Raw genomic sequence first — 21,982 nt, 5'->3', positions numbered from 1 at the left:
GGAACATGATCTGTTTTTACTCTAGACAACTGTGAATAATGATTTCGGCATACCTCATGTCAGGAGATGTTGAGTCTAACTAAGACTGCATTGAGAGTTGTTTTCTCTGGCTCTAACAATCACCAATTTAGCCAGTGACATTTCCAGCAAGACACTCAACGGACACTGGACACAAGAAACTTCAGTGCTTAAACAAGCACCCTTTTCATTCAAGGAGGGCTGCTTTAGGAAGAAAAACCCAACCCAGCAAAATGTCTCTTGGGACATACCTTGGACGCAATGAGCATTGCACTAGGGAAGCTCTACATTGGTAATATCTACAGTAGAGCAGAGGTGTTTGTTCTGGGCACAAGTGGCCTTCTCATATCCCTGTAATGGACATTCTTTAGCAGGGAACTGCAGTGTTGCTGCTGAAAATGCAAGGGTTATGGGAACTGTGGAAAGAAACAGGAAGCGTTGGGGTCAGAGATTAGAGCTAAAATGGGTAAAGGGCTGCAGAGTTTCTGTGGGAAGCGGTCATCTCTGCTAACATTGGTCCGCCCTGGAACTGCCTTTGTGGGAATAGCCTGCCCTGACTAACAGTAAATAATCATATACAGACATCTTTACAGTGATGCAACACTCCTGGTTGTTTATCCATTTTGTTTAAGTCGAATACATAGTTCTATTCAGAAACAGTGGTTAAAAGGTCAAATTAGTCACATTGCCAAGACAACAGAGGGACCTGCTGTTATGACACAAAGAATAAACAAACAAAACACATATGTCATGTCACATGTATACGCATGAACACAAATCAAGGTAAACAAAACTTTGTTCCTATCCAATGTACGTCATGCATGTCTTATGCAGTTTCTAGTGGACTGGCTTGGGGCACAGGTTGGATGTCTCTTAGTGGTAATGTACCCGCCCGATCGTCCCTGTCCCGGTGACCAGGATATCTGGCTGTCCATTCCTCCATATCTCCCTCACTATGCGCTCCCTCTCCTCCAGACGCCGTGCCCTCTCCAGTTCCTCTGCCGACGCAAATACGTTGAGACTCTGCAGAGTGCCATTAGTAGACTGGCTATTGCGCTCACTCATCATGCATGGCACCACTGTCACCTTGGGAATCTCTGAGTCTTCCCCATCTTCCTCCCCAGTGCTCTCATCCTCTTCTTCCGCACTGGACAACTTAAGATGCCTCCTCTCAGGGGAAGAAGGGGGGGCCTTTGCCTTGGGGTGGTGGCGAGGTGTGCAGGCAATGCCCGTCACCAGGAGGCACAGTGCCAGGAGTAGGCCGAAACAAACGCCCATCATGAAATACAGAGCGAAACTCTCTGGATTTGCTGTGTGTGCATAAAAACACAATGGTGTGTTTTGTTAGAGATTTATGAACAATGAGCCAATATGATATTCTTGATTCTACAATGTCTACATAGAACGACTAACAGTGTGGATTGTCACATCATGAGATTCAAAAATGTGGAAAAGCATGCAGAGTGCACATTCTCAAAGAACAGTGGTGGCAAAGCCAACAAAATCATAACAATTACACAATAAAATCCTTTATGTTCAAACTCTGAGAGTGTGTAAGAAGGAACCATTTACACACTGAGTTAAAATGACTCTCAGGACTTTGCAGTGTAAGTCCTGGAACTGGAGGGGTTTCCGTTGAAATGTTTCTTAAAGCATAAGAATAACATGATATACTGTGTGTGTATATGTGCCCAACAGAGTGAGGCCATTACCTTGGATGTAAGCATAAGTAGCCATGCTGCTACTCAGCAGCTCCATGTCTCTCTGTATGGGGTCCATTTTGGATTACTCACATCTCCAGCCCTCCTTATATGCCACTGTCAGCTTTCGTGCCTGTGAGACACTGTTGAACAAGCACATATTAATAGCCGGTTACTGAAGGGCCCAAAAGTCAAGAAATTCAGCTAAATATTTTTCCCGGCTTCACTTCGACAGATGATGATCTTTGATAAGGGACACACAGTGTCATTCACAAAGCCAGCCCTTGGAGGTTTTAATTTAGAGGGCCAAGAGAATGCACTAGGATGTTTCTTCCAAATCCCCACCCATCATTCAAGTGATCTAACGTCAGAGGTCATTGGACATGTCAAGGACATTGTTCTCCTGTGTGTCTCTGCACTGGGGCCCCAGTGAGGTTTGTATTAAGTAACTGTATTCCTGTTGCAGTGAGTGGCTGAGCAGCCTCTTCCGGTGGTGGTGGGAAAGGGGAGGTTGTTTTCATTTTTTTCCCACAGAAACATGGTGTGTTAGGTTTCAAATGCGTGCTCTGGCTTTATGTGGTGTGTCACTTGCATGGGATCAAGTTGGTAGTCGCAGAGAGGAGAGTGAGGAAGGCAGATGAGAGAGGGGGGGGGGGGAGAGAGAAAGAGAGAGAGAGTACTGTGGTGATAGGTCAAACAAGGATGGGATTGGAGTGATCATGTAAATGACAATTCCCCGATGGTTCCAATGAAAATTCACTGTTCAGTATACCCATTTCACTCTGACAATGTACATGAGAGCAGGGTGCTTTTGTTACTGCTACGTTCTCTCCAGAGTATAAAACCGTGCCCAAAATCCAATCTGACCCATGGGTTGCTCTCCCACCCTGATCTTAATCCAGATGACTGTTGGCAGACCCAGTGCACTTTCAAGGGTACTTTTTGCTATTTGCCCATTAAAGCGGTGGTTACTATAGTAGCAAACCTCTTGCGTGGTCTATTGACTCATGGGAAGCAGTAGGTCTAGACCACTGTTTCCCAAACAGTGGGTCAGGACCCATGTTTGGGTCGTGGACCATTTTCTATGGGTCGTGAGTCCCCTTTTTGTGTCTGACATTAAATACATATTCAAAGTAAAAAATAAGAAGAAAAATCTCAACTTTTCATGAATTCTAACATATTTCCAAAGTATTTCATAAATAAAATAAAATGAATAAAATCATTTCCATAAATAAATGTAAAAAAAGTTTAAGAGGTAGAAACTACCTCGATTATACCTAGATCTACCATTTTCACTAGTTTGGGTCCCGGGCAAACGTCTAATTTATCTTTTCGGTCTTGTGTTAAAAAGTTTGGGAACCACTGGTCTAGACCAGAATTGCTTCTGTATTTAACTCCCATGGCTTGGTAATTGATTTGATTCATGCTAGGATGTGTGTAACCATTTGCCTCCTCAGTTGACTGCCCCCAGACGTTAATGACATAAGTGGACTGACCATTTTGTTTTTGTTTTAGATCATGTTAAGATAAACATCGTTTTCTTTTGGTTAAGGCTTTTGGCCTCAATTTTCATCTCCATCCAAATTGCCCTCAGTTGTTTCTCTTAAAGCACAAATTGTCCAGAAATCCTTTTTCAAACCTGTAGCACTGTGGCAATTACTGAACTACTTATGATGAATTTGTGAAATACAAAATAAATAAAATAAGACATTTCAATGCATTTTTCTCAGGGAGATTTTCTTTCTCTCTTCCTCAAAACTACACAGAAAAGGAGTTGAGAGTAAGTTGGGAATGCCATGCCAGTAACAACAAGATATAATAATGTGGCTGTTTTATGCAGGAATGGTCTTCTTGGGGCAGACAAATTTAACACCTAACATTTCCAGACAAGTCCAATAACCCTGGACATGCGTACACCAACAGCTGCAGCTGTTTATGTGCTCTGTGAAATGCACTCCCATTCAACTCTCCACACTTCCTGCTTAGATAATCCAATTAAAGTCAAAAGATGAAACTTGAGACCATTGAAAAATAATGCTATTTTATATATATTTATTTTACAGTAGGCCTTTGCATTTCCACCAGAGGTGATCCCAAATCCATTTCATGAAAGAGTCTGCGCAATACTTGCAAGGACAAAGTTGCTCTAAAAATGAGATAATTGTATCAACCTCATTGCATATGTGGGAACAAACAAAATACATTTGTGACAAGTTAGAAGACCAAATCCTTTGATCTTTTTGGTCTGTGAATTTTAGGTTGCAAATGGAGGCTTTCAGCCTCTTTATAGCTACTGCTACCTATAAAGTCTTTTATGGTCTGTGGCATTCTAAAGGACAGCAGTCCCCACTAATAAACAACAAGTCTGCTGTCTAGTGTGTTTCCAAGAAAATCACTATATAAAGTAGGTTTAAAAAGTTTGAAAATCACTAATCTAACCTATAATAGTGCTTAATCCAATCCACATCCATCTATATTAGATATAACAAAATTAAATGTTTTTTTTTAAAAAGCAAGAAAGACTTTCTAAGTCTGTTTCACTCACCTCAACTTCTGGACCAGAGCAATACAGCTGGGCTGCCAAACAAACTGCACAATAATTCCACTGATCAAACAATTAAAATAAATTCCAAATTTGGAGTGACCTGTCACTGTATAAGTGGAATAAAAACGAGTCCATCACAAACAAAACGTAGGTAATTCCATCGAATGTAGAGGAATAACAATGGACAGTGATTTCTCCTGACAGAGGACAGATGTTGCTGCTGTGAAACAGGAAGCCAGATGGAAAACAGTCCTTATGTGTGTGTGTGTGTGTGTGTGTGTGTGTGTGTGTGTGTGTGTGTGTGTGTGTTGTCTCTATAGCATCAGCGTCAGCTATGACCCCACTCCCTCTCCTCAGGGACAGGACCAGCCAAAAAGGGTCCAGACTCTTCAAAAAAAGGAGGTGCTTCCTGAGAGAAAAGTGTTGTGAGGGAGGAGAACTTTGTTTGCATGTACCACTCGCAGGGACACACAGATACAATTCATCTGTTTAAAAAAAAAAGAGTGAAACCACCCATTCAAGACCATAAATCCAAGTAGACCACACTTTGGTCATCAAATTGACAGAGTGAATATAGCACACTTCACTGCAGGTATTCAGCACTCTTATGGCTTATGGCTTCTTTCTGGAGCTCAAATGTTGGTGTGCCTGTGATCAGTGAGCGGTGATCTCTGCTCTGGCAGCCAGGCCACAGTGAGCTCTGTTCAGTGTTAAGCCAGGAGGGTGGAACAGGAAATAGCTAGTCGGCTGCCGTGCAGGCACAGGGCCGTCCGTGGTGCCGTGGGGTTTGGCGATTAAATCAGGCTTTTGTGTTTTAATCTCAGGTTTTGGGGAATAAGAGTTCAGCAATATGTCCATGCCTGAGTTTTTAAGTAACGTGCAAGGGTGCTGAGTCCAAAGGTGCATAATGGTTCTCAAAAATGTTCATGTCAAGGATCTCCAAATTGATATGTATTTTGCAGCGGACCCCTATTTGAAAAGATTTTGTGCCAGGGACCCCCATAAGAGATTTGTCAAGATGTTTCAAAACTAGGCGATCTACAAGCACACAACGCATTGCATTGCGATGTGTTGTGAGCTTGTAGACGGGCTATTTTTAGATAGCTGAAAAACATAATAGGGCTTAAATGTCCTCCTTTTGCTGGGGGACCCCTTGGAATCCCTTCAAGGACCCCACTTTAAGAACCAGTGGTGTAGCAGGTGCCGTTGTTTGGTGGTGCCTGTGGAAGTGGCTCATACATTTATACAAGAATTGTTTATGCGGTCTTGCTATGTGTGCCTCTTTAAAGTGCTATTCTGAGTTTAGCGGGTGTTGATGTGGCATCCAGTCCAGAGTTTTCAGCAAAGCTGTAAGCAGTCATTATGTGGGTTGTTGTTATTCAGATGTTCTCAAAGAAAACAGTGGCTTGAGGACAAAATATGTCCAGCGTCAAACCACATGCTCTGCCCACAGGTCAAAACAATGATTCAACTGCCCATGGATATTCCAGAGATGATTTAGGACCATATGACTCTTGCATTACCAGATTCTAGTGTTCCGCCCCATGTGTGTGATATGGTGGCAGGCACTGGCAGCACACCACTCATTATACATTCCCAGGTTTAGCTTAGCCCGCTGCCTCCTGTCTGTGTTATGTCAGGCCTGTCCTCTTCCTGACACCGCTTGGAAATAACACACGCCTTTACAAATTCCAAGAATTCTCTAAAACACACATATTTGTCTGTAAGAGAACACTAGGATGGCAGTTTCTAAGGGAAACAGTCTCTTCCTTTCACTGCCCTGCTCAATGCCATTGGCTAAATGCTCCATGGGTGCCAGCCCACCAATCACTGCATAGAGTGACAGCTTGGCTGCGCATGAGAGAGCAATGTTTGTGAGATGGAGAGCTAAACTGTGGAAACAGCCGCCTCTGTTTGTTTTTCCCTCCACCACACTAGTATTGATCATGAGCAATGTTTTCCCTGGCTGGCATATGGGTGGTTAGTCATTTTGGGCTGGTTCCATAGACAGACAAATGGGCACTGTGGTCAATGGAAGGGTTATTCAATGCTCATAAAGGAGGGCAGAGCACGAAAACGTAAACACTGGACCACACCTTCCCTGTTAACACCTTTTTCATTTTAAGTTATTAACCACATGAACCCTAGCGTCCCTATTCTCCGCATGTCATTATAGGTGAACATTCACCAAAAATGGCAAAAGTATTTTCGGCAAAGACATTTGGTGTAAAGGGAAAAAAGAGGGGACCAAGTATAGACCTCTGGGGGACCCCAGTCAATGAAGTACGTTATATAGAGGTTAAGTGATTAATACATATTTTAACCCATTTTATGGCTTGTAACACAAAAACGTCAAGTTCTGTCTAAAAAGGATGTTTATTTATTTACAATGTCCACACGGTCAAACATTATCCTTCTGCTTCAAAATAAAGGAGAAAACAAAAGTTCATTTCAGGTAGGCTACTGTATCTGTACCAAAACCCAATAATCAAAACATAACATAGGCCTACATGATACACAAGACAGCCAAAAGCACTGCATTCATTTGGTGTGCTGAGTTATTAAAACTTAATCCGGGAACAAAACTGTAAATATTTGTTTTAGGCTGGTCCCCAACCCGGGAAAAAATATGCAGTAGGCTATAACATTGCACCCCCGCTTTAATAAAAAGTCAGTTCTTTTTCTTGGCAAACTCCTTCCGTCCGCCTCTCTGTGCAAAGTGTCGGACATGGTGGATCTTGGCCAGCTGGCTCTGGATGGTCGTCATGATGTCCAGGTGGTCAGGAATATGAACGTAGCGGACGTTCCTGCCAGTGATGAAGAGGTCTTCCAGCTGAGAGAGACGGCCTCGACGGTCCCGATAAAGCACCTTCTCTAGACGCACATTCATGAAGGCGTCCACGTTAACCAGGCGTCCCCGCGCCGTGCTCTCGTCTCGCATGTCCACCGTGGTCACCTCACCATGCAGCCCCTGGAGGAGGATCACCAGGCTGTTCTCTGCGATGGTGCGCTCCCGGATCGAGTGGGTGACTTGTTGTGCCGCCCCAGCCGACACTCTGGAACTCGTCCCCTCTGATTCCATTGACAGAGAAATTGAGTTTATCTGAGTAATAGAACAAACAACCAGGTGTTAAAGTGAGTATTAAGTCTTTGGACACATAGTAAAATCTGGAACTCGTCCGAACAATATGAACAAATATATATCCAAACAAGGAAAAATCGTAGGTCTCAGGCACTCAAAAATAGTTCATAGTAAACTAAGCATAGTAAAATAAGTTAATTAACACACGCACACGCGCGCACACACACACACACACACTTATTTTACTGTGGCTACATAAACCAACATGTTTCAACAAACACACCTGGTGACGGTCTTCATCAGGACATAATCAAGACAGGTTCACAGCACACCTATATAGTCTAACTCTAAGGTGACCTATAGAGAGCAGTCACAACAATGGCATGAACAACAATAACTAGCCTTTCTATAAACAAAATCAATCATCCTTATCAGGGAAATGATGAACCATAATTAAATTGGAACAAAAAATGTTAACAAGTCAATCTTTTCACTGAGGCCATAGTCCAAAGCATCAAGACATACCTAATAAAATGTCATAGTTATATTAAAGCTTTTTAAATTCACGTAGGCCTATCCCCAGTTTGAAATGCATTAGGTCATTTTATCTCTGGGACCTCAATATATCCAGGAGACTTCCTGTTGTCAGTCATTCAATTAATGTGAGGGATCAAATCAGTCAACGATATAATGTGAGAACACAACCTGACAGAAATCAAAAAGGGTCATATTAGTCTGCCTACTTACTCTACAAGATCTCCCTCCACACAGCTGATTCAAATTAATGATCAATGCTTATTATTATCAAATGCTGGAAGTCAATTAACAAGCACCATTTAATCCCCGTGCAGAGCTTCAGGTGTCACAACATAGTCAAGCAAGTGTCAAGAGCCATTGAAAATTAATTTGAATCAGCTGTGTGGGGCAGATCTTGTAAAGTGAGTAGGCAGACCATATGACCCTTTTTGATTTCTGTCCGGTTGTGTTCCCACATTATCATCGACTGACAGACACACGGATCACAGAATGAATTGAATGACACGGCCGATCTACATCAGAGAATTATCGCACACACGCCACGCGCATATACCACACCAGGAAGTGATGGCCATAATTCTCTCAAGGCCTCATGGGACACTGTTAACCAGAGAAATGTTTAGGTCCGTTATTTGTGGTATTTATGTATTTGGTCCAGAATTCCCTTTCTAAACTCTGAATATAATCATTCTAGTACGTTCTCTTAGCCTGATTATCAGACTGAAGCAGTCCACTCAGAGAGTTGGCGGGGTCTATGCTCTGGACCCAGGCGAAACAGTTCTCTAGTTGTAGGCCTGCACGGTAATTTGTGGAGCTCCTGGAACCCCATCAGCCCCGTGGGGGTCCCCGGGCGGCCGGGCCCCACGTTGACAACTCAAAAAAGAAATGAATAATGGATGGACGTGTAGTTTCTAAATGACAGAAGGCAAGTGCCGTTTATATTCACTGCAGTTGATGTATGTAAAATAATGCTTTGCATGTGATCAGATACCTGGACATGATAGTTCTGGCTCTGTGACTTTGACTATTTCATTTCCTCAAGTACTGTACTTAAGTACAATTTTGAGGTATACAATACTTTTACTCCACTACACATCTCATAGGCAAATATTGTACTTTTGCTCCACTACAACAATTATTTGAGAATTTAAGTTACTAGTTACTTAGCACTGCAGATAAATGATCATAAACATACACTATCCACTTTAGCCCTATTTTATACATCGGCTATTTGAAAATAGCAGCTCTACAAGCTCACAAGATCAGCTATTTTCAAACATTTAGTAATTTAAATGTTGGTACTTTAAGTATATTTGGAATCCAATACTTTTGTACTTTTACTCAAGTAACATTTTGAACACAGGCCTTTTCTACTTGTTGTAACAGAGTATTCTACGTTGTGGTATTGCTACTTTTACCTAAGTTAAATATCTGAGTACTACTTCCACCACTGCATAGTAGTAGTGGGTGTCGCGCAGCGTGACGCGTTGTGAGCTAGTACGGTACGTGGTTCTCAAAGTGGGGTCCTGGGGGGGTTCCAGGGGGTCCCCAGCAAGATGTGTTAATCTAGCATCACAATCATTTTAACCTTTTATACTTTGCCTATTTAAAAGTGGCAGATCTACCAGCTATGAGCTTGTAGATCTGCTATTTTTGAAAAATCGTGAACATTTGTGCAAACCTTTGAATATATTTTTAAGCGAAGTTAGCGAACATTAACTCAAATCTTTGCTTCTGGGGGTCCCTGGAACAACGTATTTTGAGATGGGGTCCGCGGCCAAATACATTATCATGTTGGGGGTCCTTGACATGAAAAGGGTTGAGAACCACTGAGCTAGTAGATATTTTTGTCCAACTCAGGCAGCTTAAGAAATAACAATAACACGTGCGTAACAGACAGGACCATTTTGATTTGCAAAAAAAAACAAATATGCCCAACAAAGTTACGTTTATACAACTTTACCTGCTCTGGTTTATTTTAGTCCATCCATTCGGAATCAATAGTTTTTCTCTTCGGAAAAGTAAATGAAAACAAATTTGTGGCAAACAGTAGTAGCCGGGGTCGCAAACTACAGTCTATGGTCGCAAACAGCGTTGCCAGATATTGTGAGAGAAACAAGCAACCAGGTCTATGCCCACAAGCCCAAAATAAGCGACTATGCGGCATCTCTCTCTCTCTCTCTTCTTGGGAATATTTGAGAACCACTGGTTAAAACAATCATTTTAAAAAAAGTGGAAACAAGCCCAAATAAGCAACTGCACTTTAGAAACAAGCGCAACAAACCGCAACTGCAAGCAACTTTACAGAAAAAGAATCCCAACGTAGCTTTAAATAAGCGGACATGGCAACACTGGTCGCAAAGGAAGAGAACCCATAGAGAGAACCCTGATGTTGATTTCTTCCCCATAACTACCATGGATGTATTACTACACCGCCCTCTAGCGGTTCCCCATAGTTTATTCAGAAGCCGTTGCCCCTGAAAACGTAGGAATGATGGGCATGAGTTTTGTTTGTTTGTTTTTTCAGCTCATAGTCTAGACATTAGACATTTAATGTCTAGACTAGACATTTCTTCCATACGAAATGTAATGTCTACTGGATTCAGTTGAAACTTCATATTTCCTACAGTAGACTGTATGGGTAATATATTTACAGCTGGATACATTTCGGATCAGCTGGATACATCCTGGAACAAACACAAACATTTCAGAAACATTGTGAAATATTTTAATATGTTATCTGAGATAGAAGACTGTGGGATCAATCTCTCTGTACAGTGGAAATGAACATGGAGTGTGTCTGACAGTCCCAGTCTGACTCATCCTCTTCACAGTGGACATGAACGACCATGATCATGAGAAAAATAAACCAGACAAACAAACACTAGAATCAGGGTTCCATGTTGTCCATCATGGCCAACAGGTCATCTCCTTTGTTGCTGGTAGTGACCTCCTCTTGCAGCACTCCCTGGTCTGAAAACTCTCCAGCAATTCGAGCCAGCTCAGTGGTGGCCTGCTCATCCTGAGTCAAGCCAAACACAAAAACATGAACATTTCGTTTTATTACTGTGATGCAACAGTCTAGCCTGCAGTTGATCGTAACCACTTGCAACTGTACTTAGACCGCTTTTACCAAATCTCTTTGGCAAGAATAGCTGATCTGCATGAACAAGTTGCCGTATATGTTTATGTAGCCTATTGTACGTGAACCTGAAATTGCAGCCAATCCATACCTGCATCGCTTGGATATTTATGACTTCATATAGGGGCTCATCACGTCCATTCAACGCTCCCCTGTTAAAGAAAATGGCAGCTTTATGAAATGCTCATCATTGGTCTATTTCATATAGGCTAATAGAACTCTGAAAATATGGGGCATGAAACCCTAAGCCGATTTTGTTTGTTTTCCTGTACAGGTAAAAAAAATACAGAAGGTTACAAACCAGGCTGATTTAGGTGTGCCAATGTGCAAACACAACTTGCACATTGGCATAAAAGGTCAGCCTTATGCAGCCTGCCATGTTTTTACCCGTGTGTAGTTTTGAATCTGTACTGGAAAACAAACTACACAATTGGCCTAGGGTTTCATTCCCCTTTAAGACGCTGGGTCATGTAAAGAATGACAACGCACACTTCCTCTCCAGTAGGAAACAGGTTTATACGAAAGCCTGTCTCAGCACTTTGCACATTTCCAGCATTCATGCCTCCCATCAAACGTGCCAAAAGGTTGAGCTCTTCTTTGGCCAGCAGGTTAGGGGTGTCATCTGTCTGTATAGTACATAGTACAATGAAGATACAATGGGTTACATAGGCTTGGCTACTCAAGGCTCCAAAATATTTGCAGTCTATGTAGAGCTTACTTTATACTACATGATTGCAACACATTTATTAACTTGTAGATCTGCTATTTTTGGCAAGCGAGTCATACAAGCAAGTCATACTACAAAATAAATTAGGTTTTGCGATTTCATGACGATAATACCTTGTTGGAAGGGCTCTTAGTCTTAGATGTGTGTGTCTCTTCCAGATATGTCGCAGAGTACCTTTTTAATTCAGTAACCAAAACACAACAATAAAACAACACAGATATCAAAAATCTCATAAATTTCATTTTCACCCCTATATGAGAGAGACTTGCTCACTAGTACACACACATGTTTGTTCCAAGTCCAATAACTCTGTTGCCATGTAGTTCAAAAGAACCCTCTCTGATGGGGCTCGTGTAGCTGCCTCCTGTGGGGAACAGGCTTCGCTTCACTTCTTTCCCCTTACTATCAAACGTCCTGTGGAAATAGGAAACGGGTGACGATAGATACATTGTGTTGAGAGACAAATCTAAGAATGAGCCAGTCTGTAATAATAACCTTCACTGTTAAATCAGCTATTCAACAAATTGATTACCTGATTAGTCCTGGGACTTCCATCCTATGGGGCACTGGACCTGAAGTTGACAGGGCAAAGCGTCCATTGGGATTCTGTATTTTATGCCTGAGGAAATGTGACACCTGGATGAGAGGGGGAAAGAAACGAAGGCCGATAAGAACTGAATTGGTATTCTCATTGGTAATTCAACTGATGGCCAAGCAGAACTAATATGGACTCACGCGAACATGCATGTCTTGAAAGAATATGAGCAGTGTTTGCCTTAGAAGTTGGAATTCAGCTTCAGGTAAAGGTGTGTACACCTACATGAAAGACGGAAAACAATATGTCATATAGGAGTTATTTGTATTATTTGGCCATACGTGATGAATATGGATGCTTAAAGACATTTCTTAGATAATATAGTGGTTAGAGAGGCCTTCTGGTAATCAGAAGGTTACCAGTCTGACCCTGCGGCTCACTCCGTATGTAATAATGTGTGCCTGAGCAAGACCTTGGCTCAAAACAGCTCCCCCCTAAGCGCTCATCATAACCACCTGACTAGACATCAGTTAGGTGAAGCTAAAACTGAATTTTCCATGTGGGATTAATAAAGGTCTACCTTTGTTTGAGTACAAATGTCCATGCTATGATCAGGAATGAATCAAAGAGTGATTACATTTAAATTGTTGATATATTATACTAAATTGTATCGTATTGTGTTGCATCCTGTCATATATATTATCATAACATATCATATATACAATCATGAGTCAGTGAGTTCCATCAGTAGTACCTCAATGATCTTCCGATGGGTCTCGTCCACTTGGTTCAAAACCATGGGAGTGTCTTTAACAAACTCCCTGATGATGTCTATGTGGTTGTAAGAAATGAGCAGCAAGTCTTTGGGCCTTGGACAAAGGAAGATCTGATACTTGAAGGCCATCACCATTAGTTCATAAAGCTTCATGAGAAAAATAAGGAAAAAGGGCATTCAAGATGAATTGCAAAATTGAGCAAGAGAAAGATGAAACTGTCATGGTAAATAAGTGTTGGGGAAGTGACTTAAAATGTTATCTATTCTATCTTTCTATCTTTCATTAGAAGTTGATATAAGTTATGTTACAATATCGCCAATATGCCAAGTAATGTGTTACATTACTTTTTCATTACTTTTGTGTTAAATTCACAAAATACCCTCAAATGAACCATAAAAGCTAAGCATAATATTAAATGGAACTGGTATGCTAAATTGAATACAGAAGAATTCCACAATAATGTTATTGGAATTAAAATGCAGTATGGGCAAAATCCATTCCTCTGCTTTTTATATCCCCTCTTCTGGTTATTCATTTTTATGGCTATGGATATGTTTTATCCCTGTTTCCGGTCAGACCGAATTAAATACATGCATTTCCTTTTGGGAGGAAATGTATAATAAAAAAACCTAGCCTATTTTAACCTCATTAATACTGGCATCAATCAATATAGCGAAAATAGCAGATATACAAACTCACACTGCCTCATGATGTGACACGGTGTGAGCTTGTGTAGATCTGCTAGTTTCACTATTTGTCACACAAACATATATATAAGTATGTATACACCCCCCGTTTTACAAATTTCTGGTAAATAAAATGGCCAGTAGGCCTACCTATGGTAACTATTCCGAGACGATGGTTGCAAATGAGATTTTAAATATCAGTGCATTAGTGCATACCTTATCCATGCTGGCTGGGCTGAGCCTCATGATTGAGGCGTGTGCTAGCCGTGTTAACACTGTTTTCATTGTCCTATGAGAGTACAGGTGTTGAGGCTTCAGAAGCTCCTCCATAAAGGACCTACTAAACATGGTCGCAGTGATGTCGTTCATAACTATGCATGGAAACGGGACAGGGACAGATGAATGGTTAGTTCTGAACAATACTGCAAACAGAGGTGGAAAAAGCACTAAAATGTTTTACTTAAGTAAAAGTATCAATACACCAATGTAGAAATACTCTGTTACAAGTAAATGTCTGTACTTGAAGTACCAAAAGTAGAAAGTACTCATTATGCAGACTGTCCTATTTCACAAGCTTTTCAAATAAATTGAATACAAATCTTTTGAAAATAGCAGATCTACAAGCTCACAATGCGACGCATTGTGAGCTTGTAGATCGGCTATTTTCAAATGGCCGAAATGTATATAGAGCTTAAGTGGGTAATGTTTTGTAATAATAATCCAAATCTACAGAGTAACTAGTAACTAAAGTTTTCAAATAATTCTAGTGGAGTAAAAGTACAATATTTGCCTCTGAGATGTATAGCAGGGCGGGAAATTGATACCATAGTGCACTTGGTGATACAAGCGCGAAATTTGGCACAGATGTCCTTCATATGACCCTAATTGATAATCAACCTCTGGCCACGCAAAAATCCTAAGATTTCAAGATGGCCACCACCAGTTTTCAAAATGGCTGCAACTGGGCCAACATTTTGGACTATATCACTTTGCTGGGGCTGTAAATCTTTGATTTCCCCCTTATTTTAATGTAGGAGAATATGTTCTGACAGTATTTCTACCAAATAAGATAAAAAAAATAATATTAGGTCCAATATGGCGGCATATTTTCCAATATGGCTGCCGATAAATTGCATAAATGTACATTCACATGAGCTTGTAGCACATGTATTTGTATTAATTACCATACACAGAATCAATTTATAGCACATTTTAAAGTGATTTGGTAGCTTTTTAATGACCTAGGGCAACAGAATTTTCAATATGTTCACCAATAAATACAAAAACTTAGATACATATAGGGATATTTTCTCAAACAGGTGCTGACCTTTTTCTCTTTCCGTGGAAGGACAAAACTGTATGGCATCTGCTGAACACATGAAAGAAGCAAAGACCTGATGACTTTGATCCAATAGCTGATGCATTTTCATGAAGGGGGATCCATCTGAGGTTCTTCGACAGCTTTTTCAAGCCAAGTCTTTGTGTCTGGGTAGCTCAGTCGGTAGAGCTTTCACCTTCGGATCACATGGTCATGGGTTCGGTCAGGATCAGTGTATGAGTACGTAGGTACGGTGAGTGTGGCGCTCCACCTCAGCAATACCAGGGGGTCTATAAGACGTCAGTATCTGAGCTGCGAATCATGATGTGTCAGATGCTATCCTCTGCAGCTCTGCCTCAGATACTGACATTGTTGACCTAACAGTTTCACTTGTTCAAAGACTTGGCTTGAATTAGCTGTGGATTGCCTTTGGAAGGAGGGAAGGATCTCAGATGGATCCCTGTTCATGAAATTGCATCAGCTATTGAATCAAAGTCATCAGGTCTTTGCTTCTTTCATGCATTCAGGGGATGCCACAGTTTCGTCCTTCCATGGAAAGGGAAAAAGGTCAGCATGGCAGACAACTTCTCCAAATTAGGTTCAACACCTGTTGCAATAAATGATAAACATATGCAAGTCATTGAGGAGTTCATAGTACTCATGTACGATAGAACTTCATAGAAGTAGTTCCTACAAGGAAGTGAATGCAAGTGAAGTGCATTCCAAGCAGGACATATATGGGGCCAGTCACTATTGTGCAGTCCTGTTTGCCAAATTATGCCAGAAGCTGACACGATGTGGATGTAAAAAAGCATGTTCTGGACACTGCAAATGCTTTAAGTTTGGACTTATCTGCACACCCCTCTGTGGTTGCAGTTGCTAGTACACTGGCCTGTCACTTGCCCAGCCACCATTGTAATTGAGAATGTGTTTATAATGACTTATATCAAAACAAAAAGTAAGCGCTAAGCTTTACCAAGCTAATAAATCACTTTCAAATGTTCCATAAATGGATTCTGTGTATGGTAATTAATACAAATACATGTACTACAAGCTCATGTGGATAAACCATAAGCAGATGCACATTTCTGCAATTTATCGGCAGCCATATTGGAAAACATGCCGCCATATTGGAACCTAATGTTATTTTTTAACCTACTGGGTAGAAATACCTCCAGAACATATTCTCATTGAGGGTGCGTTCGGATATTGCACACCGGAGCGCACTCACCTATTAGTTTGTATTGGCCAGTGCGCTCAGTGCTGTATTTCCGAACGCACCCATATTAAAATAAGCCCCAGCAAAGTGATATAGTCCAAAACATTTGCCCAGTTGCAGCCATTTTGAAAACTGGTGGTGGCCATCTTGAAATCTTAGAATTTTTGCGTGGCCAGAGGTTGATTATCAATTAGGGTCATGTGAAGGACATCTGTGCCAAATTTCGCGCTTGTATCACCAAGTGCACTATCGTGTATTGAAAACGGCAATTTCCCGCCCTGCTAGTAGTGGAGTAGAAGTAAAAGTACTGCAAATTGGAAATACTCCAGTACAGTAAAAGTACCTCAAAATTGTACTTAAGTACAGTACTTGAGTAAATGTACTTAGTTACTTTACACCACTGACTGCAAAACACATAATAGAATTTGCAATTCCATTCAACTATATGCTATTTTACCTGTAGTAATAGTATTAGTGATACATGAATAATGGTGAATACATTACCCCACTAAATGCTGCTAAATAAAAATGTGAAGAGACAGTTTAGCATGTTGCATCAGACTACTGTATCTTCCGCTACATCAGGTTACAGGATCTACAGTTAATGAACTACATGGTGTCTACAGGAAAAAGGAAGCCGACTGAAACTAAAACAGTACAATAATAGAGTGAAACAATACCTCTCTTTCTATCATTCTCTGTCCATAAACCTTTGCCAAAACAAGAACAAACAAATCATAATGAAAGAGTTATCACATTCATTGGGTTTATCTACTGTGTGTGTGTGTGTGTGTGGGGGGGGGGGGGGGAGTTGGGGAGTGGGTTTGAATATATTATTTAATAATAATAATAAAATTGACTAATATGTTGCCTGAAAGCTTACAATACATTTGTATCAGAATGTTCACATAATTTGTTTCATTATGTGGATTTCAGCTTTTTACCAGGGAGACCATAGTTTGTTTTATGTAACCATCAGAACAAACCAATACAGTACAGTATCATACAGTATCTAATGCTGAATTAAGTGTGTTTAAAAATTGTAGGCTATATGTTCTGAGGTAGCTTTCCAGGGAACCCACTAAATTTAGTACCCCCATCATACGTAATGGTATTGTATCCTTTCTGGATTTATAAGGATCAGTTGTTCGCTGTCACTCCTTGAAAGGATCACATGGAACTACTGTAGCTTGTTTGCTGAACACCCAGCTACAACTACAAAGCTGGTCTATTTTCTATTTCTATAACTTCATCTCTACCTTTCTCTGAATTGTCCTCAGAAGTGTTGTTGTTAGCTCGAAGACGTTGGTCCAGTATATACAGCATTTCTCCACCAAGATTGATAAAAACAAGGGGGAGAGTTCTCATAGACATCTTGTAAGGCAAGGGGATTATCTGCTAGCAGACTGGATACAAATTAGTTACTGTGGTGGAAACAGATGAGCTGTTTTGCAGAGGAGAAAATGCTCTTTTCACGAGCAATGCCCAAATGTTCTTGATGTTTCTGGCCAGAATCAAACTCACTGATTGTCAGTGTGTTATTGCATAATTTCTCTGCAGTAAGGTCTTAGCATGCCTCTGTGGCTAGCTCGTCTCAATGAGATGCAACAGGTGGCCAGGAAGGGATCAGCAGTGGTTATAAGCTTATTGGTTGAGGTTCATATGACGCCAGCCAATGGTGAAAGCATTTGTCTTGGAAAATCAAACAACAAAAGCAGACTAAGTGCTTCAACATAAGATGATGATGATAAGAAAATCTGTTGTTTTTGGCAAGCAACACTGTCCTTCGGATAGATCAGGTTTAAGGCCACAATAATGTGTTGTTGTGATTTGCAGTTAACATGCAAGTAGATTTAATCTTAAGAAGTGCTTACAATTGTTAGATATCCATCTCTAGCTCAGACTAGGATTTGTCCCAAACAAGCTTGTTTAAAACCTTGTGTTGAACCTACATACAATAAGTACAACACAAATGACCAAACCTATAGTACTGTATGCCTCTATACTGTACAAGTTCAGTCTAAGCACTATCTCCACTTTCTTTTTCTATTTGCTTATCTTCAATTTTACTCTCTCTCTCTCTCTCTCTCTCTCTCTCTCTCTCTCTCTCTCTCTCTCTCTCACACACACACACACACACACACACACACACACACACACACACACACACACACACACACACACACACACACACACACACACACACACACACACACACACACACACACACACACACTCACTCACTCACTCACTCACTCACTCACTCACTCACTCACTCACTCACTCACTCACTCACTCACTCACTCACTCACTCACTCACTCACTCACTCACTCACTCACTCACTCACTCACACACTGCTCACTCTTGTTGAAATGAATGATATTGCATAGAACAATGCAAATCTACTGTATCTTTAGGCATGCTGACATTACACGGAGTAGACGTTTAAGACAGACAATTGCATCTGTAACTAACCATTTGACTTACGGGTTAACGATTAAGCTCATTTTTGTGTACAGTACATGTACAGTATAATTATGAAAAAATAATTTATGAGAAAATTAGGACATGTGATTTTTAACGTGTGGGGGATACACCATTCCATCCTGACTGGATTTACTTAACTCACCAAACCAAATGGAGGTCCATAAGTGCATCTGGCTTCTATCGTTGTAAGTACGAAATTATAATGCACATGTAGAAGTGTTTTCTTACATCATATTACTTAGTACTGAATTATGAGTAATTTATATATTAAAATATCACTTAAACATTTAAAAATGTTCAATGGAATATAATTTGTCATCTAATTTCTATAGTTTTTGCAGTTTGATACATCTCACCAACTGTCAAAATTGTCCCTCCTAGAACTGTTACAATCTCCTGTTTAAGTTCGGAGAAAGGATTTAATGATGACCCATCCTTGGCTGAAAGCTCTTATAACTTGAATTGGATGGAGTCTATACCAGACACCACACCGATCTCAGCTATTTCTATACCTGGAACACATGAAAGCCTAACTCTGTATGGAGGACTATTTACCCAACGTCAAGCGTGGACCTTAGACAAACAACTAAAAGTGGGTATTCGATTTTTTGAAGTGCATGCTTGGAACTTGATTGGACAAAGTATTTCTACCCGAGATAGCCATATGATGATTTGGCAACATATGACAATTGATGAAGTCCTTCAGATCGTTTTGGACTTCTTAGATGGCCATGGCAGTGAGACTGTGCTTTTGAGAGTGACTCTACGTGGATTATATAAAAAGTATATTGCAAAATCTATCCTGAAGCTGATCAAAAACCATGAGGATAGAATATGGACCCAACTTTCAGTTCCAAACATGCAACAGGCAAGGGGTAAAATTGTGTTTGTTCAGAGTGAGAATTTCAATACTGGAGTCCTTATCCATGATACATTTTTCCCTGATGATGATATGTACACAGGCACTGAGAACAAGATGAAAAAAGTGAGGAAACATCTACAGGAAGCACAAAATAATTGTGCACGTCATATTGTATTAACAGACACCACAACTACAATAATCCCCAGGAAAGTGTCTCAGGAGGTTAACGGTGAGCTCAATGACCTTATAGTGGAACACAAGAAGAGGTTTTCACCCCTGGGGTGCTTAGGTGTAATAACCATGAACTTCCCCAGTCCTGAACTTGTAAAGAACATCATTGAAATCAAGCCTTGCTTTTGTGGCGATGTTCCTAAAATTGGTGGCACCTCTAAGCCTCCACTTCCATTTGAGGCACAAACATCTGAGCCAGTTTCCAAGCAGGTACCAGAAGCAACATTTCTACCAGGATCAGCACATGAGCCACTCACTATTCCGGAAAAAGCATCACAATCAGAACCCACACCTGAACATCACACCACACCAGGACCTATAGCTGACCAATTGCCAGAAGCAACGATTGAACCAAAATCTAATCCTGAAGTATCAACTTTGTTAGAACAGTCGCCTGTGCCACTCACAACAACTGAACCAATGTCAAATAAAGAAACCGAACCAACGCTAGTACCCAACTCAAATCCTGCATCAACAACTGGACCAGAATCTAAGCCTGAGTCTCCAACATCCCAGCCGGTGTCAGGACCAACACTTGAGTCTCTCACTTTGGCTGAAAAGACATCTGAGTCCAACTCGCTTATGTCTGAGCATGTGTCAGAGCCAACACATGAGCCAATCACTATTCCTGAAAAATCATCACAATCAGAACCCACACCTGAGCATCACACCACACCAGGATCTATAGCTGACCAAGTGCCAGAAGCAACGATTGAGTCAAAATCTAATCCTGGCGCATCAACTCAGTTAGAACAGTCACCTGTGCCACTCACAATAACTGAACCAATGTCAAATAAAGAAACCGAACCAACGCTAGAACCCAACTCAAATCCTGCATCAACAACTGGATCAGAATCTAAGCCTGAGTCTCCAACATCCCAGCCGGTGTCAGGACCAACACTTGATTCTCTCACTATGGCTGAAAAGACATCTGAGTCCAACTCGCCTGTGTCTGAGAAAGTATCAGAGCCAACACATGAGCCACTCACTATTCCTGAAAAAGCATCACAATCAGAACCCACACCTGAATATCACACCACACCAGGACCTATAGCTGACCAAGTGCCAGAAGCAACGCGTGAGTCAAAATCTAATCCTGAAGCATCAACTCACTTAGAACAGTTGCCTGTGCCACTCACAACAACTGAACCAATGTCAAATAAAGAAACCGAACCAACGCTAGTACCCAACTCAAATCCTGCATCAACAACTGGACCAGAATCTAAGCCTGAGTCTCCAACATCCCAGCCGGTGTCAGGACCAACACTTGAGTCTCTCACTTTGGCTGAAAAGACACCTGAGTCAAACTCACCTGTGTCTGAGCAAGTATCAGAGCCAACACATGAGCCACTCACTATTCCTGAAAAAGCATCACAATCAGAACCCACACCTGAATATCACACCACACCAGGACCTATAGCTGACCAAGTGCCAGAAGCAACGCGTGAGTCAAAATCTAATCCTGAAGCATCAACTCAGTTAGAACAGTCGCCTGTGCCACTCACAACAACTGAATCAATGTCAAATAAAGAAACCGAACCAACGCTAGAACCCAACTCAAATCCAGCATCAACAACTGGACCAGAATCTAAGCCTGAGTCTCCAACATCCCAGCCGGTGTCAGGACCAACACTTGAGTCTCTCACTTTGGCTGAAAAGACACCTGAGTCCAACTCGCCTATGTCTGAGCATGTGTCAGAGCCAACACATGAGCCAATCACTATTCCTGAAAAAGAATCACAATCAGAACCCACACCTGAGCATCACACCACACCAGGACCTATAGCTGACCAAGTGCCAGAAGCAACGATTGAGTCAAAATCTAATCCTGACGCATCAACTCAGTTAGAACAGTCGCCTGTGCCACTCACAGTAACTGAACCAATGTCAAATAAAGAAACCGAACCAACTCTAGAACCCAACTCAAATCCTGCATCAACAACTGGATCAGAATCTAAGCCTGAGTCTCCAACATCCCAGCCGGTGTCAGGACCAACACTTGATTCTCTCACTATGGCTGAAAAGACATCTGAGTCCAACTCGCCTGTGTCTGAGAAAGTATCAGAGCCAACACATGAGCCACTCACTATTCCTGAAAAAGCGTCACCATCAGAAC

At 41.2% G+C, this 21,982-nt stretch overlaps 3 protein-coding genes across 3 annotated transcripts; all 3 read right to left on the bottom strand.

The window, feature by feature from the left end:
- Positions 1-13: 13 nt before the first annotated feature.
- Positions 14-4,738, bottom strand: eva1bb (eva-1 homolog Bb (C. elegans)). Its single transcript, XM_084080059.1, has 3 exons — positions 4,264-4,738; positions 1,731-1,861; positions 14-1,328 (listed from the first exon to the last, which is right to left on the bottom strand). The coding sequence occupies exons 2-3, from the start codon at positions 1,795-1,797 to the stop codon at positions 892-894; spliced, it is 504 nt and encodes a 167-aa protein (XP_083936185.1). The 5' UTR covers positions 1,798-1,861; positions 4,264-4,738; the 3' UTR covers positions 14-891.
- Positions 4,739-6,626: 1,888 nt separating this feature from the next.
- Positions 6,627-9,975, bottom strand: lsm10 (LSM10, U7 small nuclear RNA associated). Its single transcript, XM_084080007.1, has 2 exons — positions 9,846-9,975; positions 6,627-7,366 (listed from the first exon to the last, which is right to left on the bottom strand). The coding sequence occupies exon 2, from the start codon at positions 7,343-7,345 to the stop codon at positions 6,935-6,937; it is 411 nt and encodes a 136-aa protein (XP_083936133.1). The 5' UTR covers positions 7,346-7,366; positions 9,846-9,975; the 3' UTR covers positions 6,627-6,934.
- A 797-nt stretch (positions 9,976-10,772) lies between these two features.
- Positions 10,773-17,659, bottom strand: oscp1a (organic solute carrier partner 1a; the record flags this gene model as incomplete). Its single annotated transcript, XM_084080354.1, has 11 exons — positions 10,773-10,904; positions 11,116-11,176; positions 11,514-11,650; positions 11,865-11,925; positions 12,037-12,165; positions 12,284-12,387; positions 12,487-12,567; positions 13,041-13,208; positions 13,965-14,119; positions 16,966-16,995; positions 17,545-17,659. 11 exons carry the CDS (start codon positions 17,657-17,659, stop codon positions 10,773-10,775), a joined length of 1,173 nt encoding a protein of 390 aa, XP_083936480.1.
- Between the last annotated feature and the right edge of the window lie 4,323 nt (positions 17,660-21,982).

Source organism: Gymnoscopelus microlampas, assembly GCF_963454915.1.
Source record: "Gymnoscopelus microlampas genome assembly, chromosome: 15".
NCBI classification, from domain to species: domain Eukaryota; kingdom Metazoa; phylum Chordata; class Actinopteri; order Myctophiformes; family Myctophidae; genus Gymnoscopelus; species Gymnoscopelus microlampas.
Note: the sequence above shows the minus strand (reverse complement) of the source record. Positions and strands in the feature narration are given on the sequence as shown.

Bases quoted from the DNA above. Each gene is read 5' to 3' on its own strand.
- eva1bb (XM_084080059.1), bottom strand. From the start codon at position 1,797: ATGGACCCCATACAGAGAGACATGGAGCTGCTGAGTAGCAGCATGGCT. The intron at 1,329-1,730 runs GTAATGGCCTCA...ATGCACACACAG, and splicing joins TACTTATGCTTACATCCAAG to CAAATCCAGAGAGTTTCGCT.
- lsm10 (XM_084080007.1), bottom strand. From the start codon at position 7,345: ATGGAATCAGAGGGGACGAGTTCCAGAGTGTCGGCTGGGGCGGCACAA.